Below are 15,794 nucleotides of genomic sequence, written 5' to 3'. Positions count from 1 at the left end.
AGAAAAGAGGGGATAACTAATGAACACTGCCCTGGAACAGATGAAGGAAAGAATTGTTTAAATGAAATATATGATTAGGAATTATCTATATGACAACAGTCCAGAATAAGAGATGCACAGCAAAGTGGACTGGGGGAGGGGAGAGAGAAAATTATGAAACAATGAAAGAATTTTTTTTAAAAGAAAAGTGAACTGAGGGGAGTAGGGAGGAAAACACAACAGTAAATGAATGAAAATCTAACTTTTCTGCAAACTTTCATTAAAATCACAATTAAAAAAATCATTTAAAACTTTAAGATGTACTCATGCATGACAATCTTTGAGACAGTGGATTCTAATACTAAGTAACTATCACAGTTCTTCAAAAGATAGAAAATGATCTGTAGTGGCTGCCGTATATCAGGGAAAAAAGTAACATCAGATCAAATTTCATTCAGTTTCAGGATTTCTTTTGTGACCCATCCCATGTAGGGAAAGGAGCACTCAAGGGTATCTTACAGAGTTTTTACACTAAGTGTTTAAAGACAAGTGTTCTTAAATACTTGGGTTTTTATTTTCTTAAATCTATTTTCACTGTCTATACTGGTATCAACATTATGAAATGAGACTCCAAATTTAAATACTATGCCATAAAATACAAAAGCACAAATAATGACAAATCTGATTTTAACATACCAACCAAGACCTCAATTCCAGTTCTAAATCAAGTATTCTTTGCTCCTTAATCTTCTTTATTGCTAAGATACAACAGACATTTACTGAGTATGTAGTGTGTGTAAAGTACTAGGCTAAATACTAAGAGACGAAGACACAGATTCTGTTTTCAAAAAACAACACAAAGTAATTTTCACCACTGAAATATTCACCCACCTGTGTAGTGTTTCACCAGTTTCTGCAGAGTATCAAATTGTGCTCTCGTTGTGATATAGTATCCGCCATTGTCAAGTTTTCGAATTTTGTAGTGTTTCACATTGTCACCTCTTACTTCATCCCAATCACGAATAGAGAGGGAATAAGCACCTATGAAGAAAAACAAGTACTTTTACTAGACCTTTCTCAAAATAGGGCCCCAGAAAAATGTTTTTATTACTGCAACAACATTCATACCTTTAGTAGTTTCACTTTCTCTTACTAAGAAAATACCTCGTTGATTCCCAGGATTCAGAAGTAATCTTTCAGCATCTTTTCTACCCATTTTGCCAAAATACCATCTGGAAAATATGAAGTATTTTCAATTGAAAAGGTGTCTGGGTCACAAAAGTTATACACGTGTATCCAAGTGTGGAGAAAAGTAGGGAGGATGCCAAGTACTAAGCAAAGAATGCCAATAAAAAAATTTTACCTGCTTTGGGACATAATTTAAAATATAATGATATACAATTAAAGATTTCATCCTATTGAATAGGAATATTAAAAAAATGAAAAGTCAAGATATACTCTGTCATGGTATTTTCATGTACTGACTACTCTATTTCTTGAATTCCATGTATCGGTCAGAGACATAGTGGAGACAGAAAGATGTAAAAAGTGACTCACAGTGATTGACCCCAAGTGGATGCAAATAATAAGGTTGTAATTGAGTGTGAGTTTAATTTAATAAAGTTTTGTAAATGGAGGCTCATGTGTGAAGTAGCTGGATTCTGGAAGGTGGATTCTCTTTTTAGGTGAGGATCAGGTGTGGACTGTTTGGTTGGGTTTGTTGTTGTTCCCAAAGGACTGGTAGGCAGGCCTTTATATATAAAATGTGGTTTGGCACTCCGGCCTCAGGCCCAGTGTTAATTGTGTTTGGGATGTACATTCTGCTAAGCGGTCCAGCACTGGACTGTCAATTTGCCATACTGAAGTAACCTGGGGTTTCTGTGATGCTGAATGCTGTGCCACTGGTGTGTCAAATACAGTAAGATAGTGAACAGTGTTTGGTGGAGCTCCCAGATTGAGACAGGCTTAGAAGCAGGAGTGGCATCTACTTCCTAAACCACATGCCTCTGGAAAGTCCATGAACACAGAGAAACGCCAATAGTAACAGAAAAGGGTTCAGGGCTTTTATTTATATGGTCACTATGAATTATGCTGGACTCGAAGGCACTTAACAACAACAAATAAAAGTGAGTCTGCCCCTACCAACCATATTCTACAAACAATAAAAAATATATTATGTAAAATTAAGTTTCTAAAAAAGAAATGTAAACTGTTTTGCTACTGTATAAGACTCACAGTTAAGTGTGATTTTACCATAAAAAATAAATAAGCAAATTACTGTAAAAAAAAAACAACCAGAAGTGAGCTTGTATTTTGTTGTTGTTGTTGTTGTTGTGTGTGGTCAATTCAGATCCGACTGGTACAGGAGGAGACTGCCCCTCCTTCTCCAGCAGAGCATCTGGTGGATTCGAACTGCACACCTTCAAGGTTGCAGTGCAGCTTCTTGTCACTAGGTCACCGGGGCTCCCTTGAGCTTGTATTTTTAAGCAGCTCAGAGAACAGTGGAGAAGACAAAAGAACATTAACAGTATCAAATGCCATAGCAGAACAGAGGACGAAGAAGGCAATAAAACCTACTATGTAGAATACTCTTGTTAAGGACAACAATATGAAAATGAAGTGGCATTTAGGGATTCTGATTAGCCTTGTTTTATATCAAAGTAAGGACAGTAGTTTTGGTTTCTGTTGTTTTTGAAAGAATTTTTTATTTTTTTATTTTTTAACATCTTTTATTGTTGTCATATACCTCTGAATCGGATTTGACTGGCACAGGAGGAGTTTGCCCCTCCTTCTCCAGCGGAGCATCTGGTGGATTCGAACCACATGCCTTCAGGATTGCAGCACAGCTTCTTGCCACTAGGCCATCAGAGCTCCCTTATTTTTGAGATAAAATTCAACTTACACAAAAGAAGTAAAAATACTAAATAGAATGTTCATGTACTCTTTGAGCTCTGGTCATCCAGTGGGAAGTGAATTGGGTTGTAGATCCAAAGACAAGTGGTTCAAATTCACTACTTGCTGCAAACATGGGCAATCTCTTCCCACGGGCCTCATAACCTTGAAAAACATACTGTCAAGTCAGCTATGGGTCAGTTCTGACTCAACGACAATGAATTTGAGATGTTTTACTCAGGTTCCCCAGTTGTTAACATTTTACTTTTTGGACCTTCTACAGAGTTCCTGAGGCTATAAATCTTTAAAGGATAAAAATGCTCGTCTTTTGCCAATGGAGGAGCTGGTGGACGTGAACCTCCAATTTGTCAGCTAGCAGTCTAACAAGTTACATACTACAACAGTAAAGCTCTGTATTTGTGTATCTTTTCTCAACCAAATGAAATAAAGCTGCAAGAATGTTGAATCATTAACCCTAAATACTTTGATGTATTTAAAAGAAAGAACATTCTCCTTTCAAATATAACGACTTAAGTCAAGACTAAAACAATATTAGTAACCGGAGGTAAATTTCTAATTATGAGAAAATCTGCATAACATAAAAGGTTTAATATAATTCCAAAAACAAGAGGAATGATAAAGAAACTAGGCATAGCTTGTATTACTATTAACACAAATTCATTATAATTATACTCTAAGTGGATATTCTATATCAATTATTAATGTTCAAATAACATCTCCTATTAATATGATACATTAGTTGTATTAAGATTAGTATGTAATTGCATAAGCATAAAGTGTGGCTGAATACACGGTGCATTAAAACATTTTTAAAATAAAAATAATTAATAAAATATGAAGCAAAGCCATACTCTTCTGCCTGAATGGAATCTGCAGGCGCTACATAATTGCTAGGGATGTAACCATTCTTTCCTGTAGCAATTGATCTTGCTTCCCACCAGTCTCCTTCCCTGAAAATATAAAACAACAATTAGAAAAAGATAGACTACTTGTCTATATACATAAAATACTGTAACATTCTCTTGTGTATTACTTAAACAAAAGGTATTACTAATTCTATTTTTATTTATGTATTAATTTAACCTAAAATTAGACTAAAAAATATTAAAAAACAGGTTACATGCATTAAGACAGTAAGACTAAGGAAAGTAGCACTCTATACTTCTTTCCCAAATAACAAAAAAAATTATCACATTTTAACCTTGGTTATAAGACTTCTTATATTATTCTTTAATCCTTAACCAAAAACTGGTATCATACAAAAACAACTAAGGAGGTAAATCTTTCCAATTACTCAATTCTGAATGAAAACTTCCTTTTTAAACAATTTTATTCACATAATTTGTAAATTATGCAATTTACCCATTAAAAGTGCTCAATTTAGTGGTTGTCAGTATAGTCACAATGCCACACAAGTAGTCCCACAATTAATTTTAAAAAATTTCCTCATCCCCAAAAGAAATCTGGTATCCATTAGCTACTACTTCTCACTTCTCCTCTTCTCATTTCTGTGGCAACCACTAATCTACTTTCTATCTCTACAGGTTTGCCTATTTGGGACACTTTATAAATTTTATCAAGCAATACAGTTTTTCTGACTGGCTTCTTTCACTTACTATATCGCTTTCAATCCTCATGTATGTTGAAGTATCAGTATGTCATTTTTCTTTTTAAAAAAACTTAGTATTTTTGGAATGTTGTTTTATGCTATCGAGTCAAGCACGACTCAGCGACCCTATGAACAAAAGGCTTGAAGTCCTGAAGCCTTTCTACAACTCTTGACATTTATCAAAATCCATAGCTGCCAGAGGCATGTTGTTTAGGAAGTGGATGCTACTCCTGCTTTCAAACTTGTCTTAAAACTGGAAGCTCCATCAAACACTCTCCACCATGGCTAATCGTTATGGCATTTGACACACCAGGCACAAGGTTAAGCATTACAGCAACCCCAGGTTACCTCAGTACAGTATGACAGAAGAGAATGTTCCTCCAAAAATATGAAAATATGGAACGCTTCATGAATGTGTGTGTCATCCTTGTACAGAAGCCATGCTAATCTGCTCTGTATCATTCCAATTTTAGTATATGTGCTGCTGAAATGAGCACATTTTCTTAATAGTACATTAAAATAGTGTTCTTTTCAAGTTATTTTAAGAAAAAAACAAAACAGGATGCCCTAGTATTATTAAAAATGTGTTGTTGTTGATGTTGTTAGGTGCCCTCAGATTGAGTATGACACATAGCAACCCTATAAACAAAAGATCTGAATGCTGTTTATCCTGCACCATCCTCACACTTCCTGACACACAAGAGCCCATTGCAGCAGTTACCGCATCAATCCACCTAGCTGAGGGTCTTGCTCTCCTGTATCGACCCTCCACTTTTCACAGCATCTTGTCCTCCTCCAAAAATAGCCCCTCCTAGCAATATGCCCAAAGTATGTGAGGCAAATTCTCATTATTCCTGCCTCCAAAGAGCACTCCAAAACAATGTGCCATAAGGGGGGGGGAACCCAACTTCAGAATCTCTGGAATAATATTTACAAAAGTGTCCATATAAATACTCAAATTTAAATTGCAAGCCAGAACATGAGAGCTATATGTGATTTTTAAATATATTAAATCCTAAATTTTAAAAACTTAACATGAAAGAAGAAAATATTATCAGTCTTTAACTAGGAATATTCAAGTTGGACATAAAAAACTCTTTGGAACAGGGATATCAAAGTAAATATCATGGTGCAACCACTGTGGAAGGCGGTATGGTGCTTTCTAAAAAAAGCTGCAAACAGAGATAACATTTGACCCAGCAATTCCACTACTGGGAATATACCCCAAAGAGATCATAACTGACATCCAAGCAGATATATGCACACCCATTTTTATCACAGCTTTGTTCACAGTAGCAAGGAGTAGGAAACAACCTAAGTACCCATCATCAACAAACGAATGGATAGAGAAACTGTGGTATATTCACACAATGGAATACTATGCTACATTGAAAAACAAGGAACTCATCCAATATTATTCACAATGGGTGACCCTGGAGGACATTATGCTGAGTGAAGTATCTCAGTAACAAAAAGACAAATACTGCATGGTGTCACTGTTGAAAAACATGACTGACATTGGGGTTGGGGGAGACTGAGAGATGGGTTAGATATTGTATACTGCACTGAAACAGTATGATTAGGTATTATTGTCATGACTGAGAGTCCAGAGCGAAGGCTGCCTAGTGGAGTGGACCTGGGAGGAGGGATTGTAAAACAATGAAAGAATTTTTCTTTTACTTTTCCAAGAGGGACCTATACTTGGGGGGAAGGTTGGGAGGGGAGAAAAGTGCAACAATGAATGAATGGAAATACAAAGTCTCTGTAAATTTTCATGGAAATAAATAATAAAAAACAAACAAACAAAGTAGGTATCAGAAGGGTCTTGGCTGAAAGCAGAGAATTCCAGAAAAGACATTTACTTGTGTTTACTGACTATGCAAAGACAGTGCGCATCATGGAACAACAAATCATGGAAACACTGAGAAGACTGGGAATCCCAGAACATTCAATTGTGCTCATGTGAAACCTATACATAAATGAAGAAGCAAATGTCTGAACAGAACAAAGGAACTCCACATGGTCTAAAATCAGGAAAGGTATGCATCAGGATTATATCATTCACCAAAGATATTCAATGTGTATGCTGAGCAAATAACTTGAGAACTTGGATTCCATGAAGAATGTGGCATTAGGAATGGAGGAAGACTCATACACAGAAGACAGAACGTTGCCTGTAGAAAAGAAAGAAGGTATGAAGCATCTACTGATCAAGTTCAAAGACTTTATCTTTCAATATGGATTATGCCTCACAAGAAGAAAACAAAAATCCTCAAAAAGAACCAAAAAACATCATGATAAATGAAAAAAGACAGAAGTTGTCATGGATTTCATTTTACTAGGATCCATAATCAGCACCACATACAGCATTCAAGAACCCAAAACCACTTACTGCACTGGACAAATCTGCTGCAAAGGACTGTTTCAAGGTGCTAAAAAACAAGGACATCACTTTGAGGACTAAGGTGTGCATGACTCAAGCTATAATATTTTCAATGGTGCAGGATTCAGCAATGTTTGGCTCTGATGTACATAAGACTGCTAAGAGTTACAGCTGACTCAATGATTCTTAACAACAATAAAAAATGCACATTAGGATAAACTATTAAAGATGTAAAACCTGCTGTTTTACCATAGGTAAATACTGAAAATACATTCCAAACATAAATTTTAGTGGCTGATATATTTAAATCACCCACCATATACTTAGCAGCCATGTGTTTAAACCACTGTACCACCAAGGTTCTTCTTACAAAAGCCTGAAACTGTTCACTAGAAAAGGGAATGGAAAATTCTGATAATTCAAACATTTCCAAACCCATACCCTGGTTTTATAGCGCTCCTTGGAGGTAAGGATGATGAAACAACATTGGGCCTATAATTAGTGAAGGCTATTCCTTGGAGAAGGACAGCATGCTTGGAAAGGTAGAGGGACAGAAAAGGAGAGAAAAGACCCCAAACTAGGTGGACTGACACAAGTGCAGCAACAGGCTCAAGTGTGCAGAGACTGCAAGCACGGCACAGGACGTGACAGGGTTCAGGTCTGTTGTTAGGAGGGCCGCTGTGAGTTGTACTAGACTTGATAGCCTCTAGCAGCAGCAGCATTTACTAGAGGAAGCTCTCATAGCTTAGTGGTAAAGAGGTGCAGTCCCAAAACAAATCAACCAGCTGCTCTGCAGGAGAGAGATGGTAATCTTCTCCCATGCCATTTATAGCCTCTGAAAACCCACTGGAGGATCAGTTGTAAGTCACTTGCAACTCAACAATTACAACATAGCAACAATACAACAGTATATATTAAGTTCTGGTGGCCCAGTGGGAGAGGAGCTACAATGAAAATCCAAGAGTGAGCAGTCTGAAATCATCATTTAGTTACTCCACGGGATAAATATGGACAACCTCCTGCCACTTGATTTGCTGCCACTAAAAAATCTGCTAGAAAGTCAGCTATGAGTTGGTTTTCAATCAATGGCAATCAGTTGAATTGTTGAGTACGTATCAAAAAGCCACTAACACAGAGTACATTTCAACTCACAGCAACAATTCATTGCATTTCTGAGGCTATAAATTAAGAGGAGACTGCCTCTGAATACTTATCTTTCCACTAGCAAAGCAACTTACTATGCACTACTCCTCCGGAGCTCCTTGGAAGAAATGCAAGTGTTGCCAGAGTGCTCATGTGAAGCAAGAATGGTGAGACTTGGCATCATATATTTTATACATGTTGTCAGGAGGGGCCATTCCCTGGAGAGATCATGCTTAGGAAAGTAGAGGGTCAGTGAGAGTAATGAAGACCCTCAAAAACATATACTGAAGGAAGTAAAATGTGCAACAACGAATGAATGAAAATCTAATTCTTCTGTAAACTTCTGTTAAAATCACAATTAAAATTAAAATTTTATAAAGAAAAAAGGTGTACTGACACAGTGACTGCAGCAGCAGGCTTAAGCCCCTCAGTTTGTGAGGATGGCGCAGAATCAGGCCAGGTCTCACCCTGCTATACACAGGACTGCCATGAGTCACAGCCACCTAGACGGACCTGACAACATCTCTGTTCATTAGGCTATTTCAGTCATAAAAATAAAAAACTCTGCACGTGATCCTGCTAAATAGTTCTTGCATCAGGATCACGAGAATGTTGCAGAACAGGGCACGTTTCCAATCTGTTGTTTACAGGTTGTTGTTGACTCGATGGCCCTCAGTAACAACAACCAGTTATCTGGTATCACAACTGAGCACTTGGCTGAAGACTGAAAGGTCAGCTGTTTGAATCCTAAGCCAATAGATGGAGAACAATCTTACGGATCTGCTTCTGTAAACAATCCAGTCAGAGAAACGCTATGGAGGTAAGTCTACTTTGTAAAAAAAAAAACAAACCTCAAACTCAATGCCACTACTAAGTAGGAACCAACTCACAGCTGATTCTCCAGTGGGGTTTCAAGGCTATAAATCATATGGGAGGAGACTGCACATCCTTCTCCCCTGGAGCAGCTAGTAGATTTGAACCAGCAAAGAGACCTGGCCTTTGGGTTAGCAGTGCAACTCCCTACAAAGTAGGCCACCAGAGGGTTATGATAAATCACAAATGATTTGGTGCCATACAACAGCCATCATTCAAACACTTGCTGAATGTATCTATTAAGTGACAGACTATGATAGCATATACTGGAAAGGACTATTGAAGAGTAGAGTTTCTCAATTTCAGAATTACTCCTTGCTTGCTAGGCATCAGAAAGTCGGACAATGACTAGGGATGATAGAAGGGAGAATTGATGTCTTTGGGCTTTGATGCTGGAGAAGAGTACTGACTATGCCTGGAGTGCTAGGAGAACAAACAAGTTCATCCTGGAGAGGGTAAAAGCTGGGCTGCTCCTAGGAGGCAAGAATTCTGAAATTCCATCTGACAGACTTTGGACATGTTGTGAGGTGGGATCAATCCTTGGAGAGGGACATCATGCTTGGGAGGTGGAGGGACAGCACAGGAGAGGAAGACCCTCGATGAGATGGACTGATTCAGTAATTGCGTTAACAGGAGGTGTCAGAGACAGTAAGATTGACATGGAATAGAGCAGGATTTAGGGCTGTTGTACATAGAGTCGCTCACTATGAGGCTCAAGAGACTCAACGGCACATAACAATAACAACAATAACAACTCTGGGCTCGAGAAGTCTTTGTTATTGTAGTGGGGCACTGACCAATATACTATAAGATACTCAGGAACAGTCTTGGTCTCTATCTACAGTAGTAGTAGCGTCCTAGGTGACAACAGAAAACTCTCTCTAGCCCCTGTCAAATATCTGCCACTGTTTTGCTGAGAATTAGTGACAGAAAATAATGAGAGGCAAATGACAAACTCTAACTAAAAACTGTTATGTCTATGACTGAGGTGTGGCAGAACACAAGAGAGACATTTATCCAGCAATAGGCGGATAGGTTCAGCAGAAGGGGATGACTGACAGGAGAGGCTTTCCTGAGCAAGGATATAAGGACTGCTTTGTGAAGGATGACGCAAATAAAGGTGGGAAAATGGGAGTCATATCCCAGAAAAAAGAAACTGCAGGTGTAAAGACAAGAAAATGATCAGAAACCTCAGTGTACAAGCAATTCCATATTCCTGCATAACAGAATCAGATAGGGAAAGAGGCAAATGGTAAATTTTCAATGAATGACAGCTATTATTGTTTCTATTTTGTCTCAAAGACAACTAACTGGTAGCTCCTGATGGAATTTAAAGCAGAGAGAAAAGATAGTAGATGGGAACATGGATGGAAGAAAGCACAAGTAGAAACAATGGATTTATCATTTCAGAAGTTATATAAAAGTGATTCTTATACCTCTCAAAGAAATGACTAAAGACATTTTCCATAACAAGCAACATATTTTCTATGGTAGGCACTGAGTGACAAAAATGTCCAAAAGCCACATAAAGAAAAAGCAACTTAACTTGGTCAGTTTTAGAGTTACAGGAGTGTTCTAATTAATGTTTTCTCCCCAACAGCAACAGAGTAAGATCTTTAATCATCTGCATTTAAATAGGAACATAAAATTAGCTTCAGAAGACTTTATTTAAAAGTACTTGCCTATAATCCTTCAAAAACCTTGATTCTCAAATCTCTGTCTTTGGCAGAACCACGGTAGTAAAACTGTAGAGGAATAACTCACTCCACGCTGCAGCTGGAGTGTTATACCACCTATCTAATGAAACAAATGCACTGTCTAGTCCAGTGAGTAGAGGCAATCAAGGAGGCCAGTGGTTTAGTGTTAAGACCAGATTTTGCCAGTATGTCACCTTCACAAAATACATAGGATACTTACGTATTGTTAATTATTTGAAATCTTTCACTCTTCTTAAATGAAAGATCTTCTGTAGTTCTAGCTTCATAATCATATAAGGCCACAAATATTGTAACACCACCTACGGAGGGAAAGAAAGAACCAAAGTAAATGATATAAATTAACAAAACACTATACTGCCTGTAAAAAAAAAAGCAAACTTATGGGCAGTTTTCCTCTTTCTCTCCAGAATATATATTTTGTAGAAGTTGAGATTTTAGACAGATGAAATTTTTAAGACATTACATGACGTTATTTGTGTTATTCACAAATTCTAAAATTCTACAGACTCAGAGACACAAACTTAATATCAGTTCAGAAGAGCAATATCTCTGGCTTGAGAAAGCAATAAAATTTCAAATAAATTCTTTGGCAAAAAAAGCACAAAGTAGTATTGTAAGATAACAGTAACCTCAATTTGTCATTAATAGTCAATAAACACTTCTGTTTATAAGACTAGTCAATAATAATTATTACTGTACTACAGTAATACTTATTTCATGTTTAACTTACAGATAAAAATTACATGTTTTTCTTAGAAATTAAATGACACGGCTATAAGTATACAGCTGTGCCACACTAGCATTATCTACAGATACTTCAGAATTTTTAGCACACTGAACTATTATATCCAAACCAAAGACTAGAACAGACTTAAACAGTATGTATAGCACTTCAGTGTACAAAACTGTTAAAGGAAGGTAAAAATTCTTTAATGGCATTCTTTTTTTAAAAAAAAACAAAACATCACCACAATAAAAACCTCCCACTAAATCACAGACTAAGTTTATTAGGCAATACTTAACAAGCAAAACAGCATATAATGACATCTTAATCTGAATATACACATACTTTATTCATTACCATTCCACTGAGTTGTCAAATCCATCTTAATTTCCAATATATCTATCACTGTTTTTAAAAATGGTAGAGTAAAGGGCTCCCAGTAAATCTACAGACTAATAATTAAAATGTTGTGATATTTAGAAATGAACATAAAATCTGTTCTGTATAAAAAATTATAGAAAATAAAAGTTAAAAATATTATCACATAAAATATTATTTCTATGACCTTTCCTCTAAGTTCCACAGTTCTACATCAGTAGCATATTTGCCATCTCTACTTTAATGTCTTGTAAGCACCCATTAAAAGATAGCTCTGAAGTTATGTTCTGTGACCTGTACTTACCTAAATCTCCCATGTGTAAACAAACAGCACTACTATCTAATCAGTTGCTTACGTCAAGTGCATTACTAAGACTGTCAATTCTACTTCTAAAATGACTTATTATCTACTTCTATCCATTTCTACACCACCACTTTAATCCCAAAGTCCTTGTCATCTTTTGATGGAACTATCAGGAGTAATAATTTTCTAACCCCTTGCAGTCATCATACAACTGCCAGTTTTTAAAAAAGGAAATTCAATCATGCACATCCTGCAATTAAAACTTCAATAGCTTTTTTCAGTATTGAATAAACCCCAAACTTCCTAGCACAGTCTACAAAGTACTGAGTAATCAAGGACTTCTGCAAACCCTTTAGTCCATTATGTATTTCTCGATCCACTCTGGCCTATCTACTAGTATTTAAAATTGCCAAATCCACCTGTATCCTCTCAAATTTTGCATATTCTTTTCACTCACTAGAATGCTCTTTTCCCAGTTCCGTACATGGTTAAGCATTCTAGTTTCAAATCAAAATTTCTTCTCTCCAGAAGGGCCTCCTACTTGTTCATTTATAGCACATAAGAACCATTAACCACTCTGTTGAATTGTTCCCTTGTTAACTATTGCCCAACCCTCATAATATAAGCTCCGTTAGGACAGAAACCTTTTCCATCTTCCTCACCTCTCTACACCTGGCACACAGACACTCCATATTTGTTGAATCAATATTTCATATAAATAAGAGACCTCTCCAGGGTACTGAAGAGCAATAGTGTCACTCTGGAGACTAAGGTGTGTCTGAATCAGGCTATGGTCTTTGCAATCACTTGTTATGCATCAGAGAGTTGGACAATGACTAAGGAGGATAGAAGGAGAATTGATGCCTTTGAGCTGTGGTGCTGGAGAAGAGTACTGAATATACCATGGGCTGCCAAGAAAACAGATTCATCCTGGAGAGGGTTAAACCAGGCTGCTCCTTGGAGGCAAGGATGTGGAGGCTTCGTCTGACATACTCTGGAGATGTTTTAAGGAGGGAGAGATCCTTGGAGACGGACATCATACTTGGGAGGGTGGGACAGCGCAGAAGGGGAAGACCCTCTATGAGGTAGATTGATTCAGTGACTGAAGTAATCGGGATGGGTGTGTCAGAGGCAGTGAGAATGGCACAGGATAGAGCAGGGTTTAGGCCTGTAGAACATAGGGTCGCTATGAGTCACAAGTGACTTGACGGCACATAACAACAACAAGAAGGTGGTTTAGGTAAAATCTTTAATAAAATCTTTAAAATAATTTAAACTTTTAGTAGTAAGAGTACTACAATGGTCACCTGTTCTGAAAGAGAGTTAAACGAACAAAACTGAACTCATTGCCAACAAGTCAAATTCTCACAGTGACCCACAGAACAAGGAACAACTGTCTGCTATGGTTTCCAGGGCTGTAATCTTTCTGGAAGCAGTCTGCCATCTTTCTTTTGCAAAGAAGCTGGTAGATTTAAATTGCTAACATTCCTGTTAGCTTTAGAAAGGAGGAGTTACAGATATCAAAGAGTTGGCCACAATCTTAATTCTCTAATGAACAGTCTAACATAATCAAATATATGACATGGCATTTCTCTGGCTACTGAGGAACAACCTTGACAGCAGTGTAGTAGGTGTGATAGTAAGAACATATGTTGCTCAATGTGACAGTGCTAGCTCGAGGGATAAGCCAAAGGATAAAGTGGATGCTCCAAATAATGGGGAGAAAAGGAAAAACTTAAGTCTTTGCTGACACCACAGCCTGTAGCTCACTCTGCATTGCTGTTTAAAACACTTGTATCTGGTTTCTTGCAAGGAAAAATATCTTGACACTGGACCTTTTAAAAGAATGCAAATTTCTTGTTTTCTTTTAAAATTTTCTACTGTTTTTTAAAAAACATGAAAGTATTTTTAAATAGCAGGTCTGTCTCCACGCAAGGCTTTCGACTATCCCTTCTTCCTGTTTTATGAGATGATGTTATAAAATAATGAGTAGAGTTCTAGACTAGAACAGCTAACCTGGGATCTCTTGTATATTATCTGTGACTGTGGAAAAAAAAATCATTAAAGCTCTCTAAGCCTCAGCTTCTTTTATCTGATAGAAAAGCTTTATTATTATCATCACGTAGGTAACATTTATCAAGTAATAGTGGATGGCATGCAACAAATCTGAGAAGTTCTAAGATTTTTAGAGTGGCATATTTTTTAATTTTTATACAGCCAAAGTCTGTCTCATAGTAGACATTCAATTAATATTTGAAAAAGGAATTAGTGAAATAATAAATAATACACCTAATACATAGGTTATATCACCAGATTATCATAAAATTTCCCAAAACAAAAGCCATGCATACAGTATAATTTTAATGTTTCTGTGAGAGACTGCAATTTTCACATAAATTTTTTTCAAATCCCCCAGTAGTAATTTTTCTTATAATTGGGCAAGTTTTATGCATATACTGTCCAAGGAAACATTCTTTAACAAAACTGTTCACCTAAATCTCACCTGTTAGATTAGTAGGATATGAACTTGGCACCACTGAGAAAGAGGAAGATGTTCCGCCGAAAGGTGTCACACCTGATGATCCTCCAAACGGTGCCATTGAAAGAGTGCTAAAATTTGAAGAGGTCCCCTTTGTTGACGACGATGGCACCAGTGAAGTGTGTTCTGCTCCATAATGACTGGCACTTGTACTGACAGACTCTGGAGGGTTTTCAGTTCTGTAGTTAATGGATGGACTTTTATTCTCTTTACTTTTAATGCAGCCCATTATTAAATCTACAAAAGCGATAAAATGAATCTTTTGAGAAGCAATTAACATGCAAGATACTTCAAAAAACATTAAATTCAAAGTGAACAAGGCAATTCTCATGGCAAAAAAAGTATTATTCATAAAACAAAAGCAGCAAGCAAAAACCAGAGATGACTAAAATGCAAGTCTCTTCTCTCCATGTCTCATATTTATTTATAACACTGTACAAAAGAAGAGAAGAATCAATGCCTTTGAGTGGTGCTGGAGAAGAGTACTGACTATTCCATCAACTGCCAAAAGAACAAATAAATGTTTTGGAGAAAATGTAACCAGGGTGCTCCTTGGATGCAAGACTGGTGAAACTTCATCACACACTCTTTGGCTTCTTGGTAAGAGGGGCTGCTCTTTGGAAAAAAGGCATCATGCTTGGAAAGGTAGAGGGTCAGCAAGAGAGAGAAAGACTTCCAATAAGATGGGACTGACACATGACTGCAGTAATGGGATCAATAGTGTAAGAGATAATGAACACCAACTAGGGCAAGGTTCAGATCCATGGTTTTACTGGGTCACTGAGTCACAGTGAACTCAACAGGACTTAACAACAACAAATGAAATATAATCCAAACCACAAAGACAAACTGTGCACAGAAATGAAAATTTTCTAGTAGCTATATTTAAAAAGTAAAAAGGCAACTGGTGAAATTAATTTTAACATATTTTACTCAACTCAATACATCTAGAACATCTTCATTAAAAAACAATATAAATACTGCCAATTATATATGTCACATTCTTTTTTTGTACCCATCTCATAAATCCAGTATGGATTTCACATACAGAATATCTCAAATTGACCAAATACATTTCAAGTGATCAGTAACACTATATGGCTAGTAGCTCATACAAGACAATGTAATTCTATACTATTTCTCTTTCCTATCAACAGACATCCAGACTAAAACAGATTAAGAATCTGACCTGTTTAACCACTACTGAAATAATAGCACTTTGAAGCCCTAG

General features: G+C 36.8%; 1 protein-coding gene across 1 annotated transcript in view; it reads right to left on the bottom strand.

The window, feature by feature from the left end:
- YES1 (v-yes-1 Yamaguchi sarcoma viral oncogene homolog 1) overlaps window positions 1-14,794 on the bottom strand; it is a 41,555-nt gene extending 26,761 nt beyond the window's left edge. Inside the window, exons 1-5 of the mRNA XM_006901284.1 lie at window positions 14,528-14,794; window positions 10,818-10,917; window positions 3,744-3,842; window positions 1,108-1,211; window positions 871-1,020 (exon numbers count right to left, since the gene is read on the bottom strand). Of these exons, the coding sequence (XP_006901346.1) occupies window positions 871-1,020; window positions 1,108-1,211; window positions 3,744-3,842; window positions 10,818-10,917; window positions 14,528-14,792 (718 nt within the window). The 5' untranslated portion in view covers window positions 14,793-14,794. The remainder of the gene's footprint in view (window positions 1-870; window positions 1,021-1,107; window positions 1,212-3,743; window positions 3,843-10,817; window positions 10,918-14,527) is intronic.
- Between the last annotated feature and the right edge of the window lie 1,000 nt (window positions 14,795-15,794).

The sequence above is a fragment of the Elephantulus edwardii genome, unplaced genomic scaffold (genome assembly GCF_000299155.1).
Source record: "Elephantulus edwardii isolate Elephantulus edwardi_28Jun2011 unplaced genomic scaffold, EleEdw1.0 scaffold00316, whole genome shotgun sequence".
Classification (NCBI taxonomy): domain Eukaryota; kingdom Metazoa; phylum Chordata; class Mammalia; order Macroscelidea; family Macroscelididae; genus Elephantulus; species Elephantulus edwardii.
This window is presented reverse-complemented; position numbering and strand designations above follow the sequence as displayed.